The sequence below is a fragment of the Ursus maritimus genome, unplaced genomic scaffold (genome assembly GCF_017311325.1).
Source record: "Ursus maritimus isolate PB19 unplaced genomic scaffold, ASM1731132v1 scaffold_1, whole genome shotgun sequence".
In the NCBI taxonomy this organism is placed as follows: Eukaryota; Metazoa; Chordata; class Mammalia; order Carnivora; family Ursidae; genus Ursus; species Ursus maritimus.
In genome coordinates, this window is record NW_024423343.1 from 31,937,165 (window position 1) to 31,962,652 (window position 25,488).

Genomic DNA, 25,488 nt, shown 5'->3' on the forward strand with positions numbered 1-25,488 from the left:
GCAACAAAGGTCCCTTGGCCAGAGAAGTACAAAAATTAAAAGTAAATATTTTCAAACTTTAAAAGCAGCAGTTTGGCAGTAATTTTAAACCTGCTACATTTAATTTAAAAATTAATGAAGCAGGGATTTGTATTTTTAACATCTTTTTTCCCACTTGTTGTAGAATTACTTTGCTGAAGCCACCAAATAATCTCTTTTCTAAAAAATGATTTAGTTGAGAGAGAGAGAGAGAGAGAAAGTGGGTCAGGAGGGGGAGGCAGAGGGAGAGAACGAGAAGCAGACTCCCTGCTGAGCACAGAGTCCTAGGTGAGGTTCGGTCTTAACCCTGAGATCACTACCGCCACCCAGGCATCCCACCAATAATCTCTTAACTCTCAATTCCAATATATGCTCCATAATGCTCTTCTTTATTGCCATACTGAATTTGACAATACTGACTACTCCCTTCCTTATGAAAGCCCTCTACTTGAGACAACTACTCACTCCTGGATGTCCTCCCATTCAAACTCCTTACAAACTTTTCTATCCTCCTCTTAAATGATAATGTTCCCGAGGCCTCCCTATAACCTTCTCTTCTTACTTTCATATAACTCTTCAGTAATTGCCAATAAAACCTGAATCTGCCAATAAAAAAAAACAACTGAGAATTATTTTAGACTGTTATTTTCCACTCATGCTCCTATCTAGACATTTAAGTACTACTTTCTACCAGGGAAGTTTAAATTTTGATATTCAAAAGAAAAGAATAAGAGATATTCTTCCATCTTAACAACTTTTTAGAGTGGTGCATAAGCTCCTCAAGCCAAACCACAAAGGTAATATTCCTTTCCTAAAGGCTACTTCCATGTCTATTGATATAAAATATTCATTTCTTGCTTTCACATCTAACTTCCTAAAATAAACAGGTAACCACTACTACTGAGCTGCTAGCAATTTTTTTGTTTTGCTTCAAGTCAAACATTACTTTCCTTATCCACAAAGTCATTATTAAGCCACAGAAAATTAAGAGCCATTTTACACTTTGCACATACCAGAGACTTATTAAATGTAGGTTAAATTATAAGGGCTGATGTATATTGAGGCATCTTACTAAAAGCTTCACTTCGGATTATAATTAAATTATAATTTTCTCATTGGAAGAGTTTATGTTCATTCCATTTTTTTCCAAATCTATATATAAAAAAAGGTTCTTGACTTTTTATCTGAATAAAACAACTCTAAATTCTATTTTCTTTATGAAGCAAAACTTTTATTCTGAAAAGGAAGTTTACTCTGAGCTCATTGCAAAACTATCTATTTCAGTCATATTCCAGATTTAGCAGGACAAAGGGCAACAGCAGGAAATGGAGCATCACCAAGGTCCAAAACAAACTTGGTTTAGGGTAAAAAAAACACAAACAAAAAAAAAACCACCTCATATTATTAGGATAATTAAGCACTATGCTTGAAAGAAAAATAAACAGATTATAAATTAAGACATTGATGAGCACCGCTTCATCACTAGATAAAAAGATGAGAATATTGTTGTTATATTAAATAAAGGCAAAAATGGAAAAAATGATACACACTACCAAGCTCATACATGTACTTTAAAACTACTAATAAAGATAACATTTTCTATTTCTTACCCTTACAGTGCATTTAAATATAATCAATTCATCTTTTCTCAACAACTTTGAAATGCAAAAACAGTTATTTTGTGTTCCATTTCACAGATGAGAAAACTGTTAACATGAAGCAATTATGTAACCTCTTTTCAGGTCCTTCCTTAAGCTCAGACGCAAAACTGGGCCTAAATCTTGGCTCTAATTCTGTAGCTCCACAAAACTTTTTAGTGTTAAATGAGTATAAAACAAAAAAAAAAGAAAAAAAAGCAAATGACAAAAATGAACCAAAAATTTCAACCCACATTGTCACATTTCAAATGTCATGATGCTTTTGAGTCACCTTGTATCTTTTTAGTGAGTTCATGCATTTGATACTTTCCACTACACAGAACAAAAATAACTTAATCTTATCTAAGAATTTGAGAGGCTCAGTTTCTCTTCTGCATATTCTGGTGATCAACTATAGCACTTCCAAAAGGCTAAATGTGGAACAGAAATATATCCTAATGCCTATCCAAGGGGAGCTGAGAGAGGGACTTTATGATACATATATGTCTTGCTACTTGCAATATATGAATTCCAAAAAGTTCTATGATAATGTAGAGACGAAAACTGTTCTCAGCACTGTCTCTCTTACCATAAGCACATTATGAAAAAAAAAATGTCAAAGGATACAGGGAACAACATGGTGCCTACTACAGATAATATGAACTAAAATCTTCAGATATTAGAAAGTAAATCAATTTGCCTTTAATACTTAAGAAAAATATGCTCAGACAAGAAGTAGTTAACTACTAAACTAAAATCCATGAGACATGGTTAAACCTGTTCACATTAATGTTTAACTTATAAGGGCTATATGAAATGCACGGTTAATAAAATCCTTGACCCTGGGTGGGTATGACCATTTGGAGGTAAGAAAAGTTCAGACTACATAATCTAGTGAAATTATCTGTGGAAAGCAGGAATGCTGGATGTTCAGAAATCATCCTACCTATATTATGTAATAATAACTACATGACGTTAACAAATAACCTGCTAAGAAGACGCATGTTCCTAACAATGCAATTAAATCCTATTCCTAGAAGGAGAAAGTGAAAAATTAGACCTGAAAAGTTTGGTTAGAAAAATAAACTGCCAAGTTTTTTATCCAAATTTTCAAATATCAAATTTAATATGTGGGAAGCCATCTGCTAAAAACGGAAACCAGTAATGTATTTTAATTGTACTTGAGTTTATTCACTAGCATTTAGGCTTACAATCAAAGCCGGAACAATAAAACATATTTATATATTCTCTTTTCTTTTGCCTACCTAAACAGTATGACCCAAGGATTATTTCTGATATTACCCTACTTAAACACCTACTAAATTTTGTAATTCTCAATGGTAACTTTTAAAACATCACATTACATAGAAACCCTAGAATAACACCTTAATATTGATCTATGGCTAATACACTGTGGAATACCTATGCTGGTTAAGCATTGTGGCAAATACAGAGGATGTCCTAATCTTACCACGCTGAAGCAGACTTTCAAAAATCTTGGAAGTCATCTTCTTTAATCAAGTATGTATACAACGTTTGGTATGTATAGCACACCAACTAGGTCAGCAAAATGGTAGACAATATTTAAATTTTAATCATTAAAGATGAACTTGAGGGGCACCTGGGTCAGTTAAGCGTCTGACATCACCTCAGGTCAGGATCCTGGGATCCAGCCCCACACCTCGCGCCCTGCTCAGCTGGGAGCCTGCTTCTCCCTCTCCCTCTGCCTGCCACTCCCCCTGCTTGTGCTCTCTCCCTCTCTCTCTCTGTCAAATAAATAAATAAAATCTTTAAAAAAAAAAAAAAAAAAGACGAACCTGGTACTTAAGAAAAGTAACTGGTCACCTTAGGAGGATGCTAGCAAATCATTATTCTGAAAACAAAGAGAAAGAATCAAATATTTTTCTGCCTGCCTACCCTTTAAGGAACTGTCAAACAGCTGATGAGGGGACACTTGCCTATGTATGTTTCATTAATAAAGAAATGATAGAATTGGAATATCACGGTTTTGCAAACTCCTAATGAAATACTTAATACATGTAGGTAAAACTCACTGATAATGGAGACACATAAATTATTCTAGGCTTCTGCCACCAAATAGAACATGAATCAGCCAAGTCTCTAGATCTGCCAGTTTGCAGACACCAGGACAGAAAACAATTAATTAAAATCAAGGAATTAAACCAGCAAAACCCTGACTGAGGAAAACTCTAATGTCAAAACCTGGTTTCTTCAACAAATAAATAGAAGGAATAAAAAGTATGGTGAGGGAGAACCTATAGGTTAAAAGATTTAACAGACATTTTCAAAAAAATATGATGTGTATACTTTGTTTAAATATTGAATCAAACAGCAAGAAAATAAGAGCATTTATAATACTACCAGAAAAGTTTGAATACTGACAGATATTTGATGATTCAAAGAATTATCGTATTGTGATTATGCTTTTAAGAAGAGTTCTTGTTTTATAGATATACTTTTAAATACTTATAGATAAGATTATGTTGTCTAGCATTTGCTTTAAAACAATGCAGGGGTAATGGAGGGTTATAGATGAAACACTACTGAACATGAATTGGACTGAAGCAGGAGGACAGATACAAAAGGGTTCGCTGTATTATCTTCTCTATTTATGACCACTTGAAATTTTCCATAAGGAAAAGCTTAAAAAAGAAGATGAACTAAAAAGGTCTATATGACAATCATAAGCATAAGGACAAAATAAATGCACGTCTCTCAGAGGTCAAAACAAATGAAAATGTTAATGGTGAGTTAGACAAGCTTTCTCTCTATACACACACATACATGTGAACACACACACTCTTACATGAAATATGAGAAAATGTGAGACCCAAAGAGGTTAAGTCTTGCTCAAGGTCACAAAATAAAACAGGAGCAGAGCCAAAACTAGACTTTACAATTATAACCCCACAAAGAAGTCTAAGTTGGAGCTAAGTTAAAAGATCCGTGCAATCCTGAAGTAGTCTGATGGCCCACCAAAGGTGTAAAAAAAGGTCTTAAAAGTTAGGTGAAAAAAAGAGTATAGAGAACTGGATATTCGGTAATCATACTCACCAGGGAGCAGAAGTGTTAAATCTATGATATATATTTGGAAACTACTTGAATTCAAGGTGTTTGTAGAAAAGAAAGTTGTCCGGCTTACAAGCTTACACACGAACTGATGAACATAAAATCATTATTTTAATAACAATTTTTGAAAAGTTAAAAACTTTAAATCTTATTAAGTGCACAACTGATTTAAATCTTAAACATAAAAATGGGATTTATAAAAAAAAAAGGGGGGGGGAATTATCTCCTGTCCAAAAATAGGCTTTAAAATTTGACCATGAAGGGTCGTCATTATTTACTTAGACATCTTCATAATAAGGTAAGGATTCATATTTATATTAAAAGTCATCAAGAGTACAACTCTGGGTATGCCAACAAACTATACTTTTTTTTTTTTTTTTTAAGATTTTATTTTTAAGTAATCTCTACACCCAATGCGGGGCTCAAACTCACAACCCGGAGATTACGAGTCGCATGCTCTACCAACTGAGCCAGCCAGGTGCCCCTATACTATCTTTTCAATAAGCACAATGACAAATAAAACAAGAACTCCACCTACAAGCAACATAACTAATTAATAAGACAATGTAACCCAATTTATCTTTTGTCATCCTGAAAATGTAAAACCTAGTAAGTTTAATGTATTTTTAAATAAATCATTTTTAAACTAAAGTGTATTTTAATTTTTGGCTGACATGTGTTAGTGACTATTTTCAAAAGTGGTGAATTAGATTCCTTTTTTATTAGAAGAGTGGTCTATTTTTAAAAAGACACTTCTGGCATTAAATTACACACGACTAAAAAAGCTATTTTAAAAATCCATATCAAACATTTCAAAGTAGATGTCCTTCAGTAATTGTAAGACCTACCAAACCAGGAAGTCAAAGAAAATTCCAGTGTGACCTCTAAAATTTAGTTTCAGAGATGACTGAGATCGTTTGTTAAAGAATAACTTGTTCTTTAAAAAGCTGAATGAAAAAGGAGCCCAAAGGGATAATGCAGAAACAGAAGCTGAGACTTGAGAACTTCACCACAGACTTAAAGTAACTCAAGTAGTAAATTAGAGATCTCTGACCCTCTCCAATACTTTAGGTAACGTAGCTCCTCTCTTGAAAAACATGTTAAGTAGTATCCTTCTCCTCCAATAACATAAAATCAAAGCTAACATGTAAAAAGTCACATAAAGACAAACACAAAAAATTATTTTTGAATACGAAAGTAAAAATATGAAGTCATAATGGATAAAAGCGTGGACTTGACTCAGGTGGCTCTGCTTCTCAATAGCCCTGTTAGCCTCTGCATCAATCTTCTCATCAGCAAAAGGGGATAATTACAATATCCATCTCACAGGATTGTTTGTGAGGGTCAAATGAGACAATACTCATAAGGTGCTATGATCACAGTAAGCTTACAGTAACCACCTCAAATCAATAACATCTTTAACTAAGCAATAACCTTTTTAAAGCTAATTAAAAGGCTAATTATAGGAAAAATACTGAATGCTCTTCTCATAAAAATATCTCTATCTCATCCTCAATTTGTGGGAGAAAAAGAAAAGCACATAAACAAATATTTTATTTTTCTCCTAAAGTCATAATACTACTTATATAATTTGGGGATCACTTAAGAAAAGGATCAAAACCATACCTACAGGTTTTAAAAATGTGTCAATATTGTGTATGTGTTCAAACCTGGGAAAGTGGAAAATAGAAAATTCCATGTTTTTACATTTTGGGTCATTACTATGAATAAAAATATGCTACTATCCATTAAATAAAATAAGGCCAGTCACAAAACTTTATAACAAAGTATTTTAAAACTTAAAAATAAAAAGGAAAGCAATTACCTTTGTACAATAAAGCATCCAAAGTTCAAAGAGCCTCTCTCTGGATGCCATTCTGGCTTTCACTCTGGCACTTTAATTTTTCCTCAAAAAAAAAAATTATGTTTCAAAACCACAGCATGTTCATTTTATTTTCCAAGTTTTTCAGCCGTTACAGTAAAGCTCAAAGCAGTAGGGAAAACAAAAAGAAGTGAAACAAATGGACTGTCTTCTGGTCAATAAAATTCAGTTCAAGCAGTTACTCCAACTTATCTTCATCAGTGGTAGTTGGGCGATTAAATAAATCTGTTAAAGAGAAAAATACGCAAAGGTTCGCTAGAAACAGAGATCATATTAAAAATTTTAGATTTGTCAGAACTATAGATTCATCTACTTCACTTCCCGCAAACAACCAGCTAAGCTTTTACAGTGATTGAGTTCATAAAAACTAGTGCTTTGGAAAACATGACAGCTAACACAATATTTCACATCAATATAAAGTTAGAATTCTCTAGGACAGACCCTGAAAGATGAGTATCCGTAACCAAAAATGCGTCCCGTTGCCACTCATTTTCTATAAACATTAAGAAAGCCACACTCACTAGTGCTATATTTCAAAGACAAAGAATCCCTTAGAATTTTCTAGTCTGCTTCTTAAAACTTGTTGGGAATGTTTGTCGTTGAGTTGCAGAGAAGGGCGTGGGGAGGAGGGTGAAGAATTCCTGGTTTGTTTATTTCAACAATACTCAGAGAGTGAAAGCTGACCAGCCCACCTGGCCTCTCTACCTCTCCATCCGGGAAGAAGAAAGGAGCACGCACGTACCAGCACGGAAAACACCCCGAGAAAGGCTCCAAGTGTTTTCAGGGATCTTTAAATTTCCTTCTCGCAACCCAGACAAACCAAAACAGAGGCAAACCTAAGGTGTGCCAAGCTGCCAAAAGAAGCTTTGGAAATGGGGCAACGCGAGCTCGGCATCCTCCAACCCGCTATCCACGCCCGGCCGACAGCACTAGGACACACCCGGGTCAACCTCGCCCCCTCACAGCCTCCCTAGACTTTACAGAGCGTTCCCCCACCACGTACCCCGGGCCCTCCCACGTCTGCCACGCGGCCCCTTCTTCCCTACGACCCGCTCCCCTCACCGCGCTCACGTTGGGGGCTGTGCCAAGGCCACTAGGCCGACGTCTAACTTCCTTCCCTCGCCCCCTTCCCCAGCCGAAGCCCCGTGTCACCTCGCAGCAGGACAGGCGGGCGGGAGAGGGAGGCGGGGCGGCGACGGCGCGAGGCGGGGAGCAAGGGCCTGGAGGAGCCAAGGGCGGGGCTGTCCTCTCTGCTAATCACTCCGGCCTCTAAGGTTTTACCCGGCCCCGGGGCAGGAACTGTTCATTGGTCGCACAGGCTGGAAGGGGGCGGGACGACTTGAAGACCCTCCCCAGCATTCCTGCGCAGTCGCAGTCGACAGTGCTCCCGAAGATTCGGGGACTGGCGCCAGCTGGGGCGTTCCAGTCAGTCTTACCCGGACTGGACGTGTAGGATGACCGACGTGCTGACGTTATTACCCCACCACTACTGGGGACGGCAGCATTTAGCTGAGGGCGTCATTTCCGGGATTCATCTGAGGGCGGAGAATGCTGGAGTGCTAACTAAAGGGGATTTTGTCTTGATTTTTTGTAAAAGGGGATTGGTTTTGGGCGCGTATACTAATGTGAAAACAAAACAAAAGCAAAAGTCCTTTTCCCCTAATCGCGTTTGTGCCTTCTACTTTCGCAGTTGCGAAATGTCCAATCCAAAGGGATTATTTTGACAATACTAAAGGCTTCATAGGGTTTTTGCTTCTTCAGAACAAAAAGCAAAGACTGCATTGACTAGATACAGACAACTTTCAGGAGATATTTGTCTAAAGGGGTTGGGAAGACACATAGATTAATCACTTCTGGTGCACCTAAACATTTTTAAAACTTTGTATTATGAAAAATGTCAACCATATACAAAAGTAAGCTAGTGTAATGAAACTCCACATACCATCACCCGTCTTCAAAGATTACGAACTAATGTCCTATCTCAACTATACCAAAACTTGGCAAATTGTAAACAGCCGTGTTGCTTGGTACGCATTTAAAAATTAATATAAGAATAATATTTAGTGATACTTGAAAATTAGGTGAAATCCAAGTTTTAGAGTCATAAAGTTTGTTGGATCACAGCCATGCCCATTCGTTTACTCTTTTTATACATCGCCTCCATGACCACTCTAATGTGAGTTACCACTAAACCTTTTCTAGGTTATTATGATAGCCTCTGCCTATGTACTCTCCCCACCCAAGGATTTCCCAGCACAGTAAGCAAAGTGTTCTTTTAACATAGAAATAAGATGTCTCTCCTCTGCTAAAAACTCTCCAGTAGTTTCCCATCCAGCTTAAAACAGTGAGCAAGGACCTGTGTTTTCCTCCCACACTTAGCTGTAACTTATCCCAACTATTCTGGCCTTTCCTTATTATCAGTCCAGATGAATGGCTTCCTTGCTGCTCCTAAAATTCACAAAGCATACTCCATTTTCAGTGATTATTACATAAGCTGTCCCTCTACCTGGAATGCTCCTTCCCCAAATGTCCACACACAGTCTTCAAGTCTCTGCTGAAGAATCACCTTTTCCGTGGTAAAATCTGAATGTGCGTCCTCCCAAAATTTGTATGTTGACATCCAAACACGGAAGGTGATGGTAATAGGAGGTAGGGCCTTTGAAAATAGATCCTGAGGGAGGACCCGTTATGAATGGGATTAGTATTCTTATGAAATCGATTTCAGAAAGCTCGGTATCCCTTTGCACTATGTGAGAATACAAGAAGTCTGGGACCCCGTGGAAGATGGCATTCACATAACCACCCTATCTTGGACTTCCAGCCTACAGAACTTAAAAAACATTTTTTTTGGTTTGTTTGTAATCTATCCGGTCTGTGGTATTGTTATAGCAGCCCAAACATTTAAGACATCAGTAAAGCATTCCTCATATTTTTTTTTAGAAAATAGCATCCCTTCTTCTCCCTTACTCTATTTTTCACTGTAGCACTTCAGAACCGACATAAAATTTCTTTGTCTATTGTGAATTCCCCCTAGTAAAATGTGAGCACTCTTAAAACGGGGACTTTATTCACTGGTATATACGTTCAGGTCCTTGCATAGTGTCTTATACACAATAGGAGCCCAATAAATATTTGCAGACTATAAAATGAAATTATCTATTTCACTATATGTCTGTGTATTATTCCAAATCCCTTCTTGAGTCTGTCAATTTCTGCTGCATTTAGATGACATGTAGGTGTCAGCAAGATGCCAACAAGTGTTCCACTGCTGAGACTTCTGACAGCTCCCTGGAGTGGGTTATAAGCTTTGGTTTTATGAGTGGGTCCTTAATAAATACTTAGGTGTCTCCACCAATGAAGCTATAACCGCTTCATCTTCAGATATACCTCAAGGCAAACACATTTGCCACCTGGATAACACATTCTCTTACTAAGACTGTTAGTTGCCTTCTGAAACAACATGGCCTTGTTATGTTAAAATCATGTTTCTGGCCTGATTTTCATGACAAAAGGTGTTAACCTTAAAAAGAAAGCCAGCAAAAATGACTTTATCTGGGAATAACAGAATTGCAATTCAGAACATGCACTCTAAGGCAAAACCACAGGCAAATCCAACAAACAAAGGAGAGGTACATTATTTTATGGAGCAGAAGGAGGAAGTTGGAAGGGATTGTTCTGAATGAAAGCCCATTGGAAAAAGGCATGAGTTCTGCATGACGATGGTTTCTCACTGGCTGAGTTGTAGGGTTAGTAGATTACTTGTAGAAGATGCATTGTACCTCTTTCCCTATTGGGGACTGTAATTGATGATTCTTCCCTGTTTAAGATTCTTCTGTTGGGGTCTGTAATTGACAACTTTTCCGGTAATTGATGTTGAGTGGTACTAAAGGCTCCCACTTCTAACCTCCCTTTCTATCCTTCCTACTCTACTGTAGTGAGGATTCTCTTTATTTTCAAAAGGCTTACTCGTGAATTGAAATGGCCCTGCCTAAATCCACTGGATGCTTCTGTGTTCAAATAGTTCTCATCTGATGACAGAGTTTGGAGTTTCAATTCACTTCACCTATATAACCTTAGATTGTTACTAAATTAATTAACAACGCAAATTACATCTACCAAGACTATTGGATAACTTATGTAAATCAGACAGAGCATTATCACCCGAGAAAGAATTACATAAAGAGGTAAATTATAGGGGCACCTGGGTGACTCAGTGGTTAAGAGTCTGCCTTCGGCGTAGGTCATTATCTCAGGGTCCTGGGATGGAGCCCTGCATTGGGCTCCTTGCTCAGCAGGGAGCCTGCTTCTCCCTCTCCCTCTGCTGCTCCCCCCTTTTTTTTTTTAAGATTTTTTAAAAATTTATTTATTTGACAGAGATAGAGACAGCCTGCGAGAGAGGGAACACAAGCAGGGGGAGTGGGAGAGGAAGAAGCAGGCTCATAGCTGAGGAGCCTGATGTGGGGCTCCATCCCATAACGCCGGGATCACGCCCAGAGCCAAAGGCAGACGCTTAACAACTGCGCCACCCAGGTGCCCCTGATCCTCCTTCTTGTGTTCTCTCTCTCTTTCTGTCAAATGAATAAATAAAATATTTTTTAAAAAGAAAAGAAGCCTCTTCCTTTAAAAAAAAAAAAAAAAAAAGAGGTAAATTATAATCTTGAGATTGCATTTTCACCATGATTCAGAGCCAGTGAAATTAAGAAGATTATCTTGATAGGTAGTGATATCTTGTAAAAAAAACCTGCAATCATTCCCATTATGGACAACTTGCCAATTGAAGCAGATTCTCAACTGTGCTAGATAGAACAGAGTTTCACTTAGACAGAGTTGGAGACATATAAACAAGTTTATGCTCTAAACTTCCCCTTTCATAAATTCTGCCTTGCCCACTTCCCTTCAATCCATACCTTTTCAGTTAGCGTGGCTACAGGCTTGTTGATTTTGTTTTTGGTTTTATTGATTCTCAGTATTGTTTTCCTGTTTTCAAATTCATTGATTTCTGCTCTAATTTTTTTCCTGCTATTCTTTCTCTAGTTTCCTAAGACGAAAGTTTAGATGAATGATTTAAAATTTTTCTTCTATTCTAATGCATTCAATGCTATGAATTTCCCTCTAGCACAGACTTTGCTGCACCTCACAAGTTTTTGTAGTTTTTTAAAGATTTTACTTATTTATTTGACACACAGAGAGACAGCACGAGCAGGGAGGAGGGGGAAAGGAGAAGCAAGCTCCCTGCTGAGCAGGGAGCCCAATGTGGGCCAGGGATCATGACATGAGCCAAAGGCAGATGTCAGACGCTTAACGGATTGAGCCACCCATGCACCCCCACACCTCACAAGTTTTAATAAGTTGTATTTACATTTTCATTTAGTTTAAAATATGTTTTAATTTTTCATGGAATTTCTTCTTTGACCATATATTATTTAGAAGTGTGTTGTTTAGGGGCATCTAGGTGGCTCAGTTAAGTGTCTGCCTTCGGCTCAGGTCATGATCTCAAGGTCCTGGGACCCAGCCCCAGGTCTGGCTCCCTGCTCAGCAGGGAGTCCACTTCTTTCTCTCCCCTGCCCCTCCCCCTGCTTTTGTATCTTGCAACTTTACTGAATTCATTTATCAGTTCTAGTAGTTCTTTTGGTGGAGTCTTTTGGGTTTTCTATATATAGTATCATTTCATCTGCAATAGTGAATGTTTTACTTCTCCATTAATGATTTGGATGCCTTTTATTTCTTTCTGTTGTCTGATGGCTGTGGCTAGGATTTCCAGTACTATGTTCAATAAAAGTGGTGAGAATGGACATTCTTGTCTTGTTCCTGACCTTAGGGGAAAAGCCCCCAGTTTTGCCCCTAATTTCTGTTCTTTTAAATTTGTGAAGGTGTGTTTTATGGCTCAGAATGGGGTCTGTCTTGGTGACTTTTCCATGTAAACTTAAGAAGAATATGCATTCTGCTGTTGCTGTGTGAAGCAGTTGATAGACATCAACTATATACAATATGATTAATGGTGATATTGAGTTCAACTGTGTCCTTATGCCTGCCTGCTGGATTGGTCCATTTTTTTATATAGTTGGAGCAGATTCATCTATTTATCCTTGCAGTTCTACCAGTTTTTCCTCACGTAATTTGATGTTTTCTTGTCAAGAACACACACATTAAGAATTTATTTATTTTTTAATTAATTAGTTAATTTATTTATTTAAAGTAGGCTCCATGACCAATGCGGGGCTTGACCTCACAAACCCGTGATCAAGAGTTGCGTGCTCTACTGACAGAGCCAGCCAGGCACCCCAAGAATTTGTATATCCTCTTGGGTAATTGGCCCCTTTATCATTATGTAATGCCCCTCTTTATCTCTGATAAATTTCCTTGCCCTGAAGTCTGCTCTGTCTGAGGTTAATATAGCTATTCCTGCCTTCTTTTGATTAGTGTTAGGATGGTTTATCTTTCTCTGCCCATCTATTTTTCATCAATATGTGTCTTATATTTAAAGTTGGTTTCTTGTAGACAACCTATAATCGAGTCTTATTTTTTGATCCACTTTGACAATCTCTGTCTTTTAAATAGTGTATTTAAATCATGGGTCTTCAAAGTGATTATTGATATAGTTGTACTAATATGTACCATATTTATTACTGGTTTCTATTCATTGCCCTTATTCTATGTTCCTATTTTTTTCTTCCACACATTTTATATAATATCACTTCCTCTTCTCTCTTTGCTTTTTTTTCGTGGTTGCCTAGAATTTGCAATATACTTTTACAACTCATCCAAATCCACTTTTAAGTAACCCTATACTGCTTCACAGATATTGTGAGAGCCTTATAATAACAAAATATTTCCTAATTCCTCCCTCCATCCTTGTATCATTGCCGCCATTCATTTCACCTATACATAAGCATGTATATGCCTATATTCATAAACATACATAATTGAATAGTGTTGCTATTATTATCTTAAATAATTGTTAGAGCATTTAAAAATAAGAAAAATGGGAAAAGGTTTTATTTTACCTTCACTTATTCTTTCTCTAATGCTCTTCTTTTCTTTGTGTGGATTTGAGTTGATGACCTATATCTTTTTTCTTCTCTCTGAAGTACAATTTTTTTTTTTTTTGAGAGAGAGAGAGAGCGTGCATGCACAAGCTGGGAGGAGGGGCAGAGGGAGAGAGAGAGGGAACCTTAAGCATGCTCCATACCCAGCATGGAACGTGACATGGGGCTCAGTCTAACAACCCTGAGATCATGACCTAAGCCAAAATCAAGAGTCAGACACTTAACCGACTGGCACCCAGGTGCCCCTCTGAAGAACTTCTAACATTTCTTGCAAGGCAAGAATTTCCCTTAATTTTTTGTTATTTATTTATGTATTTATTTTGTCTAAGAAAGTCTTTATTTCCATCCCCTTCACTTCTGAAAGATAATTTCACAAGGTACAGAATTCTAGGTTGGTGTTTTTTCTCTCAGTACTTTAAATATTTCACTCCACTCTCTTTTTCTGAAAAGCAGTCAGACATAATTTTTATCTTTGCTCCTCTATAAATAGATACATTTCCCCATCTGGCTCCTTTCAAGATTTTTCTCTATCTTCAGGATGCCTGGATGGCTCAGTCAGTTAAGCATTTGGCTTCAGCTCAGGTCATGATCCCAGGGTCCTGGAATCGAGTTCTGCATCAGGCTCCTTGCTGAACAGGGAGCCTGCTTCTCCCTCTGCCTGCTGCTCCCTCTGCTTGTGTTCCCTCTCTCTCTCTCTGACAAATAAATAAAATCTTTAAAAAAAATGATTTTTCTCTATCTTTGATACCTTTGATATTCTAATATTTAAATATGATATGCCTAGGTGTAGCTTTTTTTGGCATTTATCCTGCTTGGTGTTCTCTCAGATTCCTGGATCTGTGATTTGGTGCCTGTCCTTACTTTGGGGAAATTCTCAGTCTTTATTGCTTCAAATATTTCTTCCGTTCTTTTTTTTCCCTCTGGTATGCCCATTACACATGTTACACTTTTTGTAGTTGTCCCACAGTTCTTGGCTATTCTGTTCTGATTTTTTCAGTCTTTTTTCTGTTTGTGTTTCTATTTTGGAAGTTTCTATTAACTTATCCTCAAACCCAAAGAGTGTTTTCTCAGCCATGTCCAGTCTACTGATAAAAGTCATTCTTCATTTTTTATAGTGCTTTTAATCTGTACCATTTCTTTTTGAATCTCAGAATTTCCATCCCTCTGTTTACACTATCCCTCTCTTCTTGCATGCTGTTTACTTTATTACAGCCATTAGCATATTAATCATAATTGTCTTAAATTCCCTGTATGATAATTCTCAACATCCCGGCCATATATGAGTCTGGTTTTGATGCTTGCTCTGTCTCTTGAAGCTGTGTTTGTTTTTGGGGTTTTTTTTTTGCCTTTTAGTATGCCTTGTAAGTTTTTGATAATCAGACATGATGTGCAAGGTAAAAGGAACTGCAATATATAGGCCTTCAGTAGTGAGGTGGTGAAATGTTAGGATAAGGGAAGCTTTCTATAGTCCTATGATTAGGTCTCAGTCTTTTAGTGAGCCTGTGCCTGTGAATTTTGAGCTTCAGGAGTGTTTCTCAGCTTTCCCCTCCACTTAAAATGGGAAAGGATGGCTAGAGTGGGCTGGAGTTGGGTATTTTCCTGACCCCCTGATCAGTCATGCTCTGGTAAAACAGCTTTCTCTTGATGCCAGGCCTTGTTAAAAAAACAAAAACAAAAACAAAAAAACGGAATACTCTGGTTATTTGAAAATGGTTCCTTTTCCTCTTCCCCTACCAGAAGCATGAGGGGATTTTTCTCCAATATTTACTGTGAGAACTTGGTCAAGCTCCTAGAAATAAAACTCATGAAATTGTGCCCCTTGCCCATGCCTGGGACTCTCTAGAGTTTTTAATGCTCAGACTTGTCCACTTTGAGCCTCCAGCAATATATATAATTCATCAATTATAGTTCAGGTTTTCCCATCACAGTATGTGTCCCTATCAAAGATTCTGCTCAGGATTTCTGCTCTGGTAAGTTGTAATTCTCTGTATTCACCTGTCTCTTCAATTTTGGGAGTACTGTTTTGCCCTATGACTTCACATCTCTAATGAAGCTAAATAAAATTGAGTTTTCAGTTTGTTTAGCATTTTACTTGGTGTTATGATGGAGTGATGACTTTGAAAATCTTTACATGCTGAACCAGAAACTGGAAGTCTAGTCCATGCCTTTGTAGTAGGTACCATAAACTTGTTTAAGCTTCAGTGTCAGACATGCTAACACAAATACTCTGATTATGATGACATTGATTAGAATATGTGCTTCCAAAATTTCTTAGCCACTCATTTACAATTCTTTTATTAAGGTACATTACTTTATGTATTCTCCTTCAGAATCACAAAACTAGGGGTGCCTGGCTAGCTCAGTTGGCAGAGCATGTGGCTCTTGATCTCAGGGTTGTGAGGTTTTTGTTTTGTTTTGTTTTAAAGATTTTATTTATTTATTTGACAGAGAGAGAGGCAGCCAGCAAGAGAGGGAACACAAGCAGGGGGAGTGGGAGAGGAAGAAGCAGGCTCCCAGCGCAGCAGGGAGCCTGATGAGGGGCTTGATTCCAGAACCCTGGGATCACGACTGAGCCACCCAGGCACCCCTGTGAGGGTTTTTTTTAAAGATTTTGTTTATTTGAGAAAGGGGAGGGGGAGGAGCAGAGGGAGAGGGACAAGCAAACTCTGCACGAAGCATGGGGCCCAATGCAGGGCTTGATCCCAGGACCCTGAGATCACAGCCTGATCCCGAACCAAGAGCCACCCAGGCGCTCCTCAGGGTTATGACTTTTAGCCCCAAACGTGGCACAAAGTTTACTTAAAATAAAATTTTAAAAAATTAGAATCACAAAAGTAGAGACCTGGAAGTTACCTTAGGGATCATGTTATCTCCATGCTATCTCCATTTTAAATATTGAAAAATCAAGGCCTGATTCTGACTGTAACCAAATCTCTAGACCAGCACTGTTCAGTAAAAATTTTTGCAATGATGGAAATGTTCCACATCTGTGTTGTTCAGTCAGTGCAGTAGCCATTAGCCATACATTGCTACTGAACAAGTGCAATGTGACTTGTGCAACAAAGAAATTGTTTAGTTTTATTTCATTTTAAGTTAAGTAGCCACACCTGTGGCTAATGACTACCATATTGGACAGTGCAGCTCTAGAGCTAATTTACATAGTAGGAAACACAGAGGATAGAGGAATAAGTTAAATGACTTGTCCCACGATGTACCACTTGTGCGGAACTAGAACTAGAACCCAGAACACCTTAATCTTAGGCTTTTTTGACTATACTGTGCTGTCTTTTCAGAGTCCATAGGATGATGAGTTTAAAGCAGGTTAATTCAGCGCTACTGACATTTTGGACTGGACTAATTTTTTTTGTCCTGTTCATTGTAGACTGTTTAGTAGCATCCCCAGCCTCTACTCACAAAATTCCAATAGTATCTTCCAGCTGCAACAACCAAAAATGTCGCCAGACAAAGCCATATATCTTGGGGGCGAAACTGGAGGCAAAATCATCCCCATCTGAAAACCTCAGATTCCCAGGATTTCCTAATCACATAAGATGTCCTTCAGGGGTGCCAGGGTGGCTCAGTCAGTTAAGTCTTTGACTTTTGATTTCTGCTCAGGTCAGGGTGTCGGGGTTGTAAGATCGAGCCCCATGTCAGGCTCCATGCTCAGTGGGGAGTTTGCTTCTCTCCCTCTCCCTCTACCCCTCCTTCTAGGTCTTCACTCTCTCTCTCTCAAATAAATAAATCTTAAAAAAAAATAAATAAAAGATGTCCTTCAGGATCCCCATAAGAGACAAGGTAGATCCAACTTGACAGTGCAAATTAACTCAACAGGGCTGCCTATTGGTGGCTACCACTAGAATGGGGACAAAAATCAAGTATGCATGAGTTTGTTGAGCATTTGCTATGTACATAGTACAATGTGCTTTACATATTTTATCTCAAATTCTCAAACTAACATTGCAAAGCAAATGGAATTCTCTTCATTTTACAGATTAGATAACTGTGGTTCAGAAAGTTTAACTGGCACAAGGTCACACAGCAGGCTGGCAAAAGGGAAATGCAAAATTCATACCAATTAGCTGTATCTGAATTTTACACCCATGTTATTTTCTACGTAGCACTCAGGACTGAAGAGCCAGATCTGAAACATAAGACAGAGAAAGGAATATAAAAAGAATAAAGAGGGGGTGCCTGGGTGGCTCAGTCGTTAAGCGTCTGCCTTTAGCTCAGGGAGTGATCCCAGGGTTCTGGGATCGAGCCCCACATGGGGCTCCCTGCTCGGCTGGAAGCCTGCTGCTTCTTCTCCCACTCCCCCTGCTTGTGTTCCCTCTCTCGCTGGCTGGCCATCTCTCTGTCAAATGAGTAAATAAATTCTTAAAAAAAAAAAAAAAAAGAATAAAGAGAATTCTTAAAGGGGTGGGGACATTCAGTGGAGAGATGTACAGGGAGATATCACCAAATGATTACAACAGTTAAGGAAGGAAGTGGTACCTGAGCTAGACCTTGAAAGAATTCCAGAATTTGAGTGTCCAGAAAAAAAAGAGAGAAGTCTGAAAAGAGAATGCTTAGGTAAAGGGTTAACTCCTGAGGAAATTCTCCGAATTTTAAAGAGACCATGATTTACTTGAGCAGTCTAACTAGGGCAGAAGAAGGAAGGAGATGAGGTTGGGAACATAAAGGTTGCAACTAGCTCACAGTGGGTCCTGAATACTGGCTCAATGATTTAGATTTCATTCTGTGTGAAATGAGAGTTCTAAAGCAAGGCCCTGACAAGACTGAAATTATATTTGTTGTCCTAGACCTTGTGATATCTTTCCCAAGGCAACATGTAATCCTACCCTCTTCCCAACACACAGAATACAGTAATTCAAATTCAGCTGAAACATGAAAGAAAACCACTTCACTTTCATGTATAATGAACTTTCTATGGTGGCTGGGAAGTTAATTGAAAGTTAAGACTTCCAAAGTGTACAGTAGAGGGAAAAAAAATCTTTAATCAAGAAGAAAAAAGAAATTACAGGAAATTTTACTTATAAATTAACATTTTCTCTTTCTAAATTATTATTTCCTTTTACTTAAATGTGAAGAAAAGAAAATTTTGAGACTGGGAGAGGTTACTTTTTCTAAGAAAGCAGCTTTTTTGAAATCCAATTGCTCTAATTCAAATTCAAGTTATTCAATATTTGAGATCTCTTGTTATGTATCAAGTATTATTTCTGTCTTACAGCAATAAAATACTGTAAGAATTAAAAAGAAAATAAGGGTCACATGGCTGACTCTTGATCTCAGGGTTGTTCAATTTGAGCCCCACTTTGGGTATAGAGATTAATTAAAAATAAAATCTTAAAAAAGGAAAAGAAAGGAAAGAGAAAAGAAAAAAACCTCTGTGTAATCTCTACCCCATGTATGTGGTACAACCATACATCTCAATTACTTTCTTTCCCNNCATTCTTCACAGTAAAAGTAAAGAAAGTGTGATATTTCTGACATTTATCTAGTAGCATTCTTAGGAACTACATCTGGCACTGGTTTTCAGTTTTTTGGATAATTCTTCTGATTTGTATATTCATTTGATTTATTGGCTTTTATTTTTTCTGTTTGGGTAATAAAGTGGATTAATAATCATCAGCTTATTTGGAATTAAGATTATGAGATCTAAAGTGTCAAAGGAAAGGCCGAGAACTATGACTTTACTTTTCCATATTATAATAAAATGTTAATAGTAATCAAAAAGGTAACACTTAAAAAAAATCTGAGATCGGGTAGATCCTACTTAAATGGACAGTTTGACACATATTAAAGGCAGTCAACTCAACAATGAATAAAACATGAAATGCTTCACAGTTTTTTGAAGACATTTCTAAAAAAAGTTACATATTTTTACATATTTCACTTTTCCTATTTTATTATAATGGATTTAATTAAGGGGAAAGATCTTTGTTTACTGAGCATTATTCTCATATTTATTTCCTGCCAAAATGATCATTAGCTTTTGTTTATCACATGATTCATCATGGTCAAACACATTAGTAGATCCAGAAGATCATGGTTTCCAGCTGTGAATAAGCAGATGGAAATTAGTGCCCTAAAGAAATAAGTATGAATGAAACAAAAGCTTGTTTCAGTACAAATTAAGAGGGAGAATAGAAAATTAAAGAAAAAAATTTCAGCTTAGTTTTTAGGTTTCCAGATGAGAAATCAAGCAGCCTCTGCAAAGAATATATCCTCATCTGAATAATTTCACAAATAGAAATGGCATACAAAAGTCTACTTTCCTAATTATATCTTCTTACTGTTTGCAGTTACCACTCAGTCTCATTAAAGATTTTCTGATGTTTTATTCACTATTTTATTACAAAAAAGAGAGAACCACTTAGGATGGTGTAGGATGGGGAGTTATTTAATGGTTATAGAGTTAAAGGTAGAGATGATGAAAAAGTTCTGGAGATGGATAGTGGTGATGGTTGCACAATAGTGTGAATGTACTGAATGGTAAGGAACTGTACACTTAAAAATAGTTAAAACGGTAAACTTTACCTAATGTACAGTTTATCATTAAAGAGAGAGAGAGGTGTAGTTATTCCACTTGACTAGGATATGGAAAAAAGGCAAGAAATTCTAAAAGCCAAATTAGGACATTATGTGTAATATTTTATGCATTATAAATTTTATTTCTCATCAGTCAGCTGTAATAGCTATTAAAAAACAATAGAGGTTATAGACGTGATTATAAATTCCAGAGACCTGAGTGACCAGTAACTGACCAGCTGAGTCAGCATATGATTAAAGACAGCAACTTCCTTTCCCTTTTAGATTCCTGATTCCCCCTTTACAGATTTTGCTTTAAAGTGATGTCTTGAGGGGCGCCTGGGTGGCTCAGTCATTAAGCGTCTGCCTTTGGCTCAGGTCATGATTCCAGGGTCCTGGGATCGAGCCCCGCATCGGGCTCCCTGCTCCGTAGGAAGCCTGCTTCTCCCTCTCCCACTCCCCCTGCTTCTGTTCCCTCTCTCGCTGCCTCTCTCTCTGTCAAATAAATAAATAAAATCTTAAAAAAAAAAAGTGATGTCTTGATAATTTCTAGTCTTGCCAACTTCCTAGGCTGTACTCCTGGGAATCCTATTATCTTTCTGTTTCTCCATTTCTATTCTTCACTACCTGTTTAAATTAAGGAGTGGGTGGGGGAGTAAACTAAGTAACACAGATATAAAATGCAATGGATTAAATGAGACATGAATTTTAAGCTTTCTCTTATAACAGTCTTAAAGTAGGAAAACTGTCCAGGTAATAGGGCAACTCCATTCCACAAAGACTCAAGGACTCTAGTTCTTTCCTTCTCATTGCTCTTTCAACCCCCAGGATGTTGTCCTTTTTCACAAGCTTATAGGAAAGAAGAGAAAGTGGAAATGAAGGGACAGTTCCTTTTAGATAACATAGAAGTTGCACTCACTTCTCATATGCCATGAGCAAGACCTTGGTCGACACCTACGTCCAGCTGGAAAGGATACTGGAAAATACCATTTCACACTAGGAATCCATATGCTCAGCTAATACTATGAAAATGGGTTTGGGGAGAACAATTTGCAGTCTGCCGTACTACCCTGTTCCCAGCATAATCAGCATGACTGAACATGGTTTGTTTGATTCTCTTATTATCTCCAGAGACTAAAAACTATTACGTTTCATCTATCACAACATTCTCCTAAAAGGTTCCCATGGTCTTTTTATTCTACAATTCTTACATAATAAACCATCTTAAAACTTAGTGATGCCCCTCGAAGGCATTATTCTCAGTGAAATAAGAAAGAGAAAGAGAAACACTGTATGATCTCTCTTATATGTGGAATCTAAAAAAAATTTTTTTAAATAAATAAAAACCAAGTTCATAGATAGAGAGGACAGACTGGCGTTGTCAGAGACAGGGGTTGAGGGGTGGGAGAAATGGATGAACTGTTGTTGGTTTTTTGTTTAAACAAATTAAATAAAAAATAAATATTTGGAATGATCATCAGATATCTTTAAATTTGAGTAAAATTTCTCTTCCTTTTAGCCAACTTCGTGTCATTATTTGTAAATATGCATGATCCAGAGACAACCATGACAACTCAGTGTGCAAATTCCCCCATTTTTATAAATTTATTCGATGATGCAAGCATATTTTTAAACAAAATATAATTATACCATGCATTTAAAAAAACTTAGTAAAACTTAGTGGCATAAAACAACCATTTTATTGTGCTCACAGATTCCATGGATGAGGGATGTGGGCAGAGCAAAGAAGAGATAACTAGTCTCTGTTCTACCATGTCTGGGGCTTTGGCTAGAAAACTCAAAGGCTGGGAATGACTCAATGGCTGAGGGCTGAAATAATCTGGTGACATCTTCAGTTACATGGCAAGAACTAGATGCTGGCTGCTGGCTTGGAACTTTAGCTGGACTGTCAACATAAAAAACTGTTAAATGTGGTTTGTCTGCATGAGCCAGTTTAGACTTCCTCACAGTGATTTCTTTAAAAAGAAACAAAGCACTAGCTATAAGGGAAAAATTTGATAATGTTAACGTCATTAAAATTTTAAAAGCCTATTCTTCAAAAGCGTCATAGAGCAAAAAGATACCCTGGAATGTGAAAATATATTTGAAACACATATTTTTTTTTTTTATGATTTTTTATTATATTATGTTAGTCACCATACAGTACATCCCCGGTTTCCGATGTAAGGCTCGATGATTCATTAGTTGTGTATAACACCCAGTGCACCATGCAATACGTGCCCTCCTTACTACCCATCACCGGTCTATCCCATTCCCCCACCCCCCTCCCCTCTGAAGTCCTCAGTTTGTTTCTCATAGTCCATAGTCTCTCATGTTTCATTCCCCCTTCTGATTACCCCCCCCTTTCTTTATCCCTTTCTTCCCCTACTGATCATCCTAGTTCTTATGTTCCATAGATGAGAGAAATCATATGATAGTTGTCTTTCTCTGCTTGACTTATTTCACTTAGCATTATCTCCTCCAGTGCTGTCCATGTTGTAGCAAATGTTGAGAACTCGTTCTTTCTGATAGCTGAGTAATATTCCATTGTATATATGGACCACAACTTCTTAATCCAGTCATCTGTTGCAGGGCATCTCGGCTCCTTCCACGATTTAGCTATTGTGGACATTGCTGCTATGAACATTGTGGTGCATATGGCCCTTCTCTTCACTACGTCTGTATCTTTGGGGTAAATACCCAGTAGTGCAATGGCTGGATCATAGGGTAGCTCAATTTTTAACTTTTTAAGGGACCTCCACACTGTTTTCCAGAGTAGCTGTACCAACTTGCATTCCCACCAACAATGTAGGAGGGATCCCCTTTCTCCACATCCTCTCCAACAATTGTTGTTTCTTGCCTTGTCTATTTTTGCCATTCTAACTGGCGTAAGGTGGTATCTCAGTGTGGTTTTGATTTGAATTTCCTTGATGGCTAATGATTTTGAACATTTTTTCATGTGTCTGTTAGCCATTTGTATGTCTTCATTGGAAAAGTGTCTGTTCATATCTTCTGCCCATTTTTTGATTTGTTTATTTGTTTCTCGTGTATTGAGTTTGAGAAGTTCTTTGTAGATCTTGGATACCAGTCCTTTATCTGTAGTGTCATTTGCAAATATCTTCTCCCATTCCGTGGGCTGCCTCTTAGTTTTTCTGACTGTTTCCTTGGATGTGCAGAAACTTTTAATCTTGATGAAGTCCCATAAATTCATTTTATCTTTTGTTTCTCTTGCCTTTGGGGATGTGTCATGAAAAAGGTTGCTTTGGCCGATGTCGTAGAGGTTGTTGCCTATGTTCTCCTCTAGAATTTTGATGGATTCCTGTCTCACATCGAGGTCTTTCATCCATTTGGAGTTTATTTTTGTGTATGGTGTGAGATAGTGGTCAAGTTTCATTCTTTTGCATGTAGCTGTCCAATTTTCCCAGCACCATTTATTGAAGAGACTGTCTTTTTCCCACCGGATGTTTTTTCCTGCCAAATAAAATATTAGTTGCCCAAAGAGCCGAGGGTCCATTTCTGGGCTCTCTATTCCATTGGTCTAGTCTATGTGTCTGTTTTTGTGCCAGTACCATGCTGTCTTTGTGATCACAGCTTTGTAGTACAGCTCGAAATCCGGCATTGTGATGCCCCCAGCTTTGTTTTTCCTTTTCAACAGTTCCTTGGAGATTCGGGGCCTTTTCTGTTTCCATACAAATTTAAGGACTGTTTGTTCCAGTTCTTTGAAAAATGTCCTTGGTATTTTGATTGGGATAGCATTGAAAGTGTAGATTGCTCTGGGTAGCATGGACATTTTAACTATGTTAATTCTTCCGATCCATGAGCATGGAATATCTTTCCATCTTTTTATGTCTTCCTCAATGTCTTTCAAGAGTGATTTATAGTTTCTAGAATATAGGTCCTTTACGTCTCTGGTTAAGTTAATTCCAAGGTAACGTATGGTTTTTGGTGCTATTGTAAATGGGATAGATTCCCTAATTTCTCTTTCTTCGTGAAACACATATTTTTAATAAAACACTCTTATTTGGAATATATATAGAATTCCAATAAAAAAGTAATAGAAACTAAGTTTTTCTTTTACTTTTTAAAAAGATTTTATTTCTTATTTAAATTTTTTTTTTTAAAGATTTTATTTATTTATTTGACAGAGACAGAGACAGCCAGCGAGAGAGGGAACACAGCAGGGGGAGTGGGAGAGGAAGAAGCAGGCTCATAGCAGAGGAGCCTGATGTGGGGCTCGATCCCGGAACGCCGGGATCACACCCTGAGCCAAAGGCAGACGCTTAACCGCTGTGCCACCCAGGCGCACCTAAATTAAATTAACATATAGTGTATCACCCAGTTACCCCAATCCCCACCCCTCTCTCCTCCAGCAACCCTCAGTCTGTTTTCTATGATTAAGAGTCTCTTATGGCTTGTCTCCCTCTCTGATTTTGTCTAATTTTATTTATCCCTCTCTTCCCCTATTATCCTCTGCCTTGTTTCTTAAATTCTACTTATCAGTGAGATCATATGATAATTGTATTTCTCTGACTGACTTATTTTGCTTAGTATAATACCCTCTAGTTCTATTTTGTTGCAAATGGCAAGATTTCAATTTTTTGATGGCTGAGTAGTATTCCATTGTACATATATATACCACATCTTTATCCATTCATCTGTCAATCCATTTATCTAGACTCCTTCCATAGTTTAGCTATTGTGGACATTGCTGCTATAAACACTGGGGTGCAGGTGCCCTTTCCGATCACTACCTTTGTATCTTTGGGGTAAATACCTAGTAGTGCAATTGCTGGGTCGTAGGGTAGCTCTATATTCAACTTTTTCAGGAACATCGATACTGTTTTCCAGAGTAGCTGCACCAGCTTGCATTCCCACCAACAGTGTAGGAGGGTCCCCTTACTCTGCATCCTCACCAACATCTGTCATTTCCTGACATGTTAATTTTAGCCATTCTGACTGGTGTGAGGTGGTATCTCATTGTGGTTTTGATTTGTATTTCCCTGATGCCAAGTGATGTTGAGCACTTTTTCATATGTCTGTTGGCCCTTTGTATGTCTTCTGTGGAGAAATGTCTGTTCATGTCTTCTGCCCATTTCTTGATTGGATTAGTTGTTCTTTGGGTGTTAAGTTTGATAAATTTTTTATAGATTTGGGCTACTAGTCCTTTATCTGATAAGACATTTGCAAATATCTTCTCCCATTCTGTTGGTTGTCTTACGGTTTTGTCGACTGTTTCCTTTGCTGTGCAGAAGTTTTATCTTGATGAAGTCTCAATAGTTTATTTTTG

At 37.7% G+C, this 25,488-nt stretch overlaps 2 protein-coding genes across 9 annotated transcripts in view; both read right to left on the bottom strand.

Moving 5' to 3' along the window:
* The window catches only part of NBEAL1 (neurobeachin like 1), a 186,347-nt gene extending 179,641 nt beyond the window's left edge, over positions 1-6,706 (bottom strand). Inside the window, exon 1 of the mRNA XM_040641841.1 lies at positions 6,571-6,706. Coding sequence (XP_040497775.1) covers positions 6,571-6,621 — 51 coding nt within the window. The 5' untranslated portion in view covers positions 6,622-6,706. The remainder of the gene's footprint in view (positions 1-6,570) is intronic.
* CARF (calcium responsive transcription factor) overlaps positions 6,672-25,488 on the bottom strand; it is a 100,631-nt gene continuing 81,814 nt past the window's right edge. For all 8 annotated transcript variants that reach the window (XM_008687379.2, XM_040641859.1, XM_008687377.2 and 5 more), the window contains one exon: positions 6,672-6,852. The gene's annotated coding sequence lies outside the window, so the exon portion shown is untranslated. The remainder of the gene's footprint in view (positions 6,853-25,488) is intronic.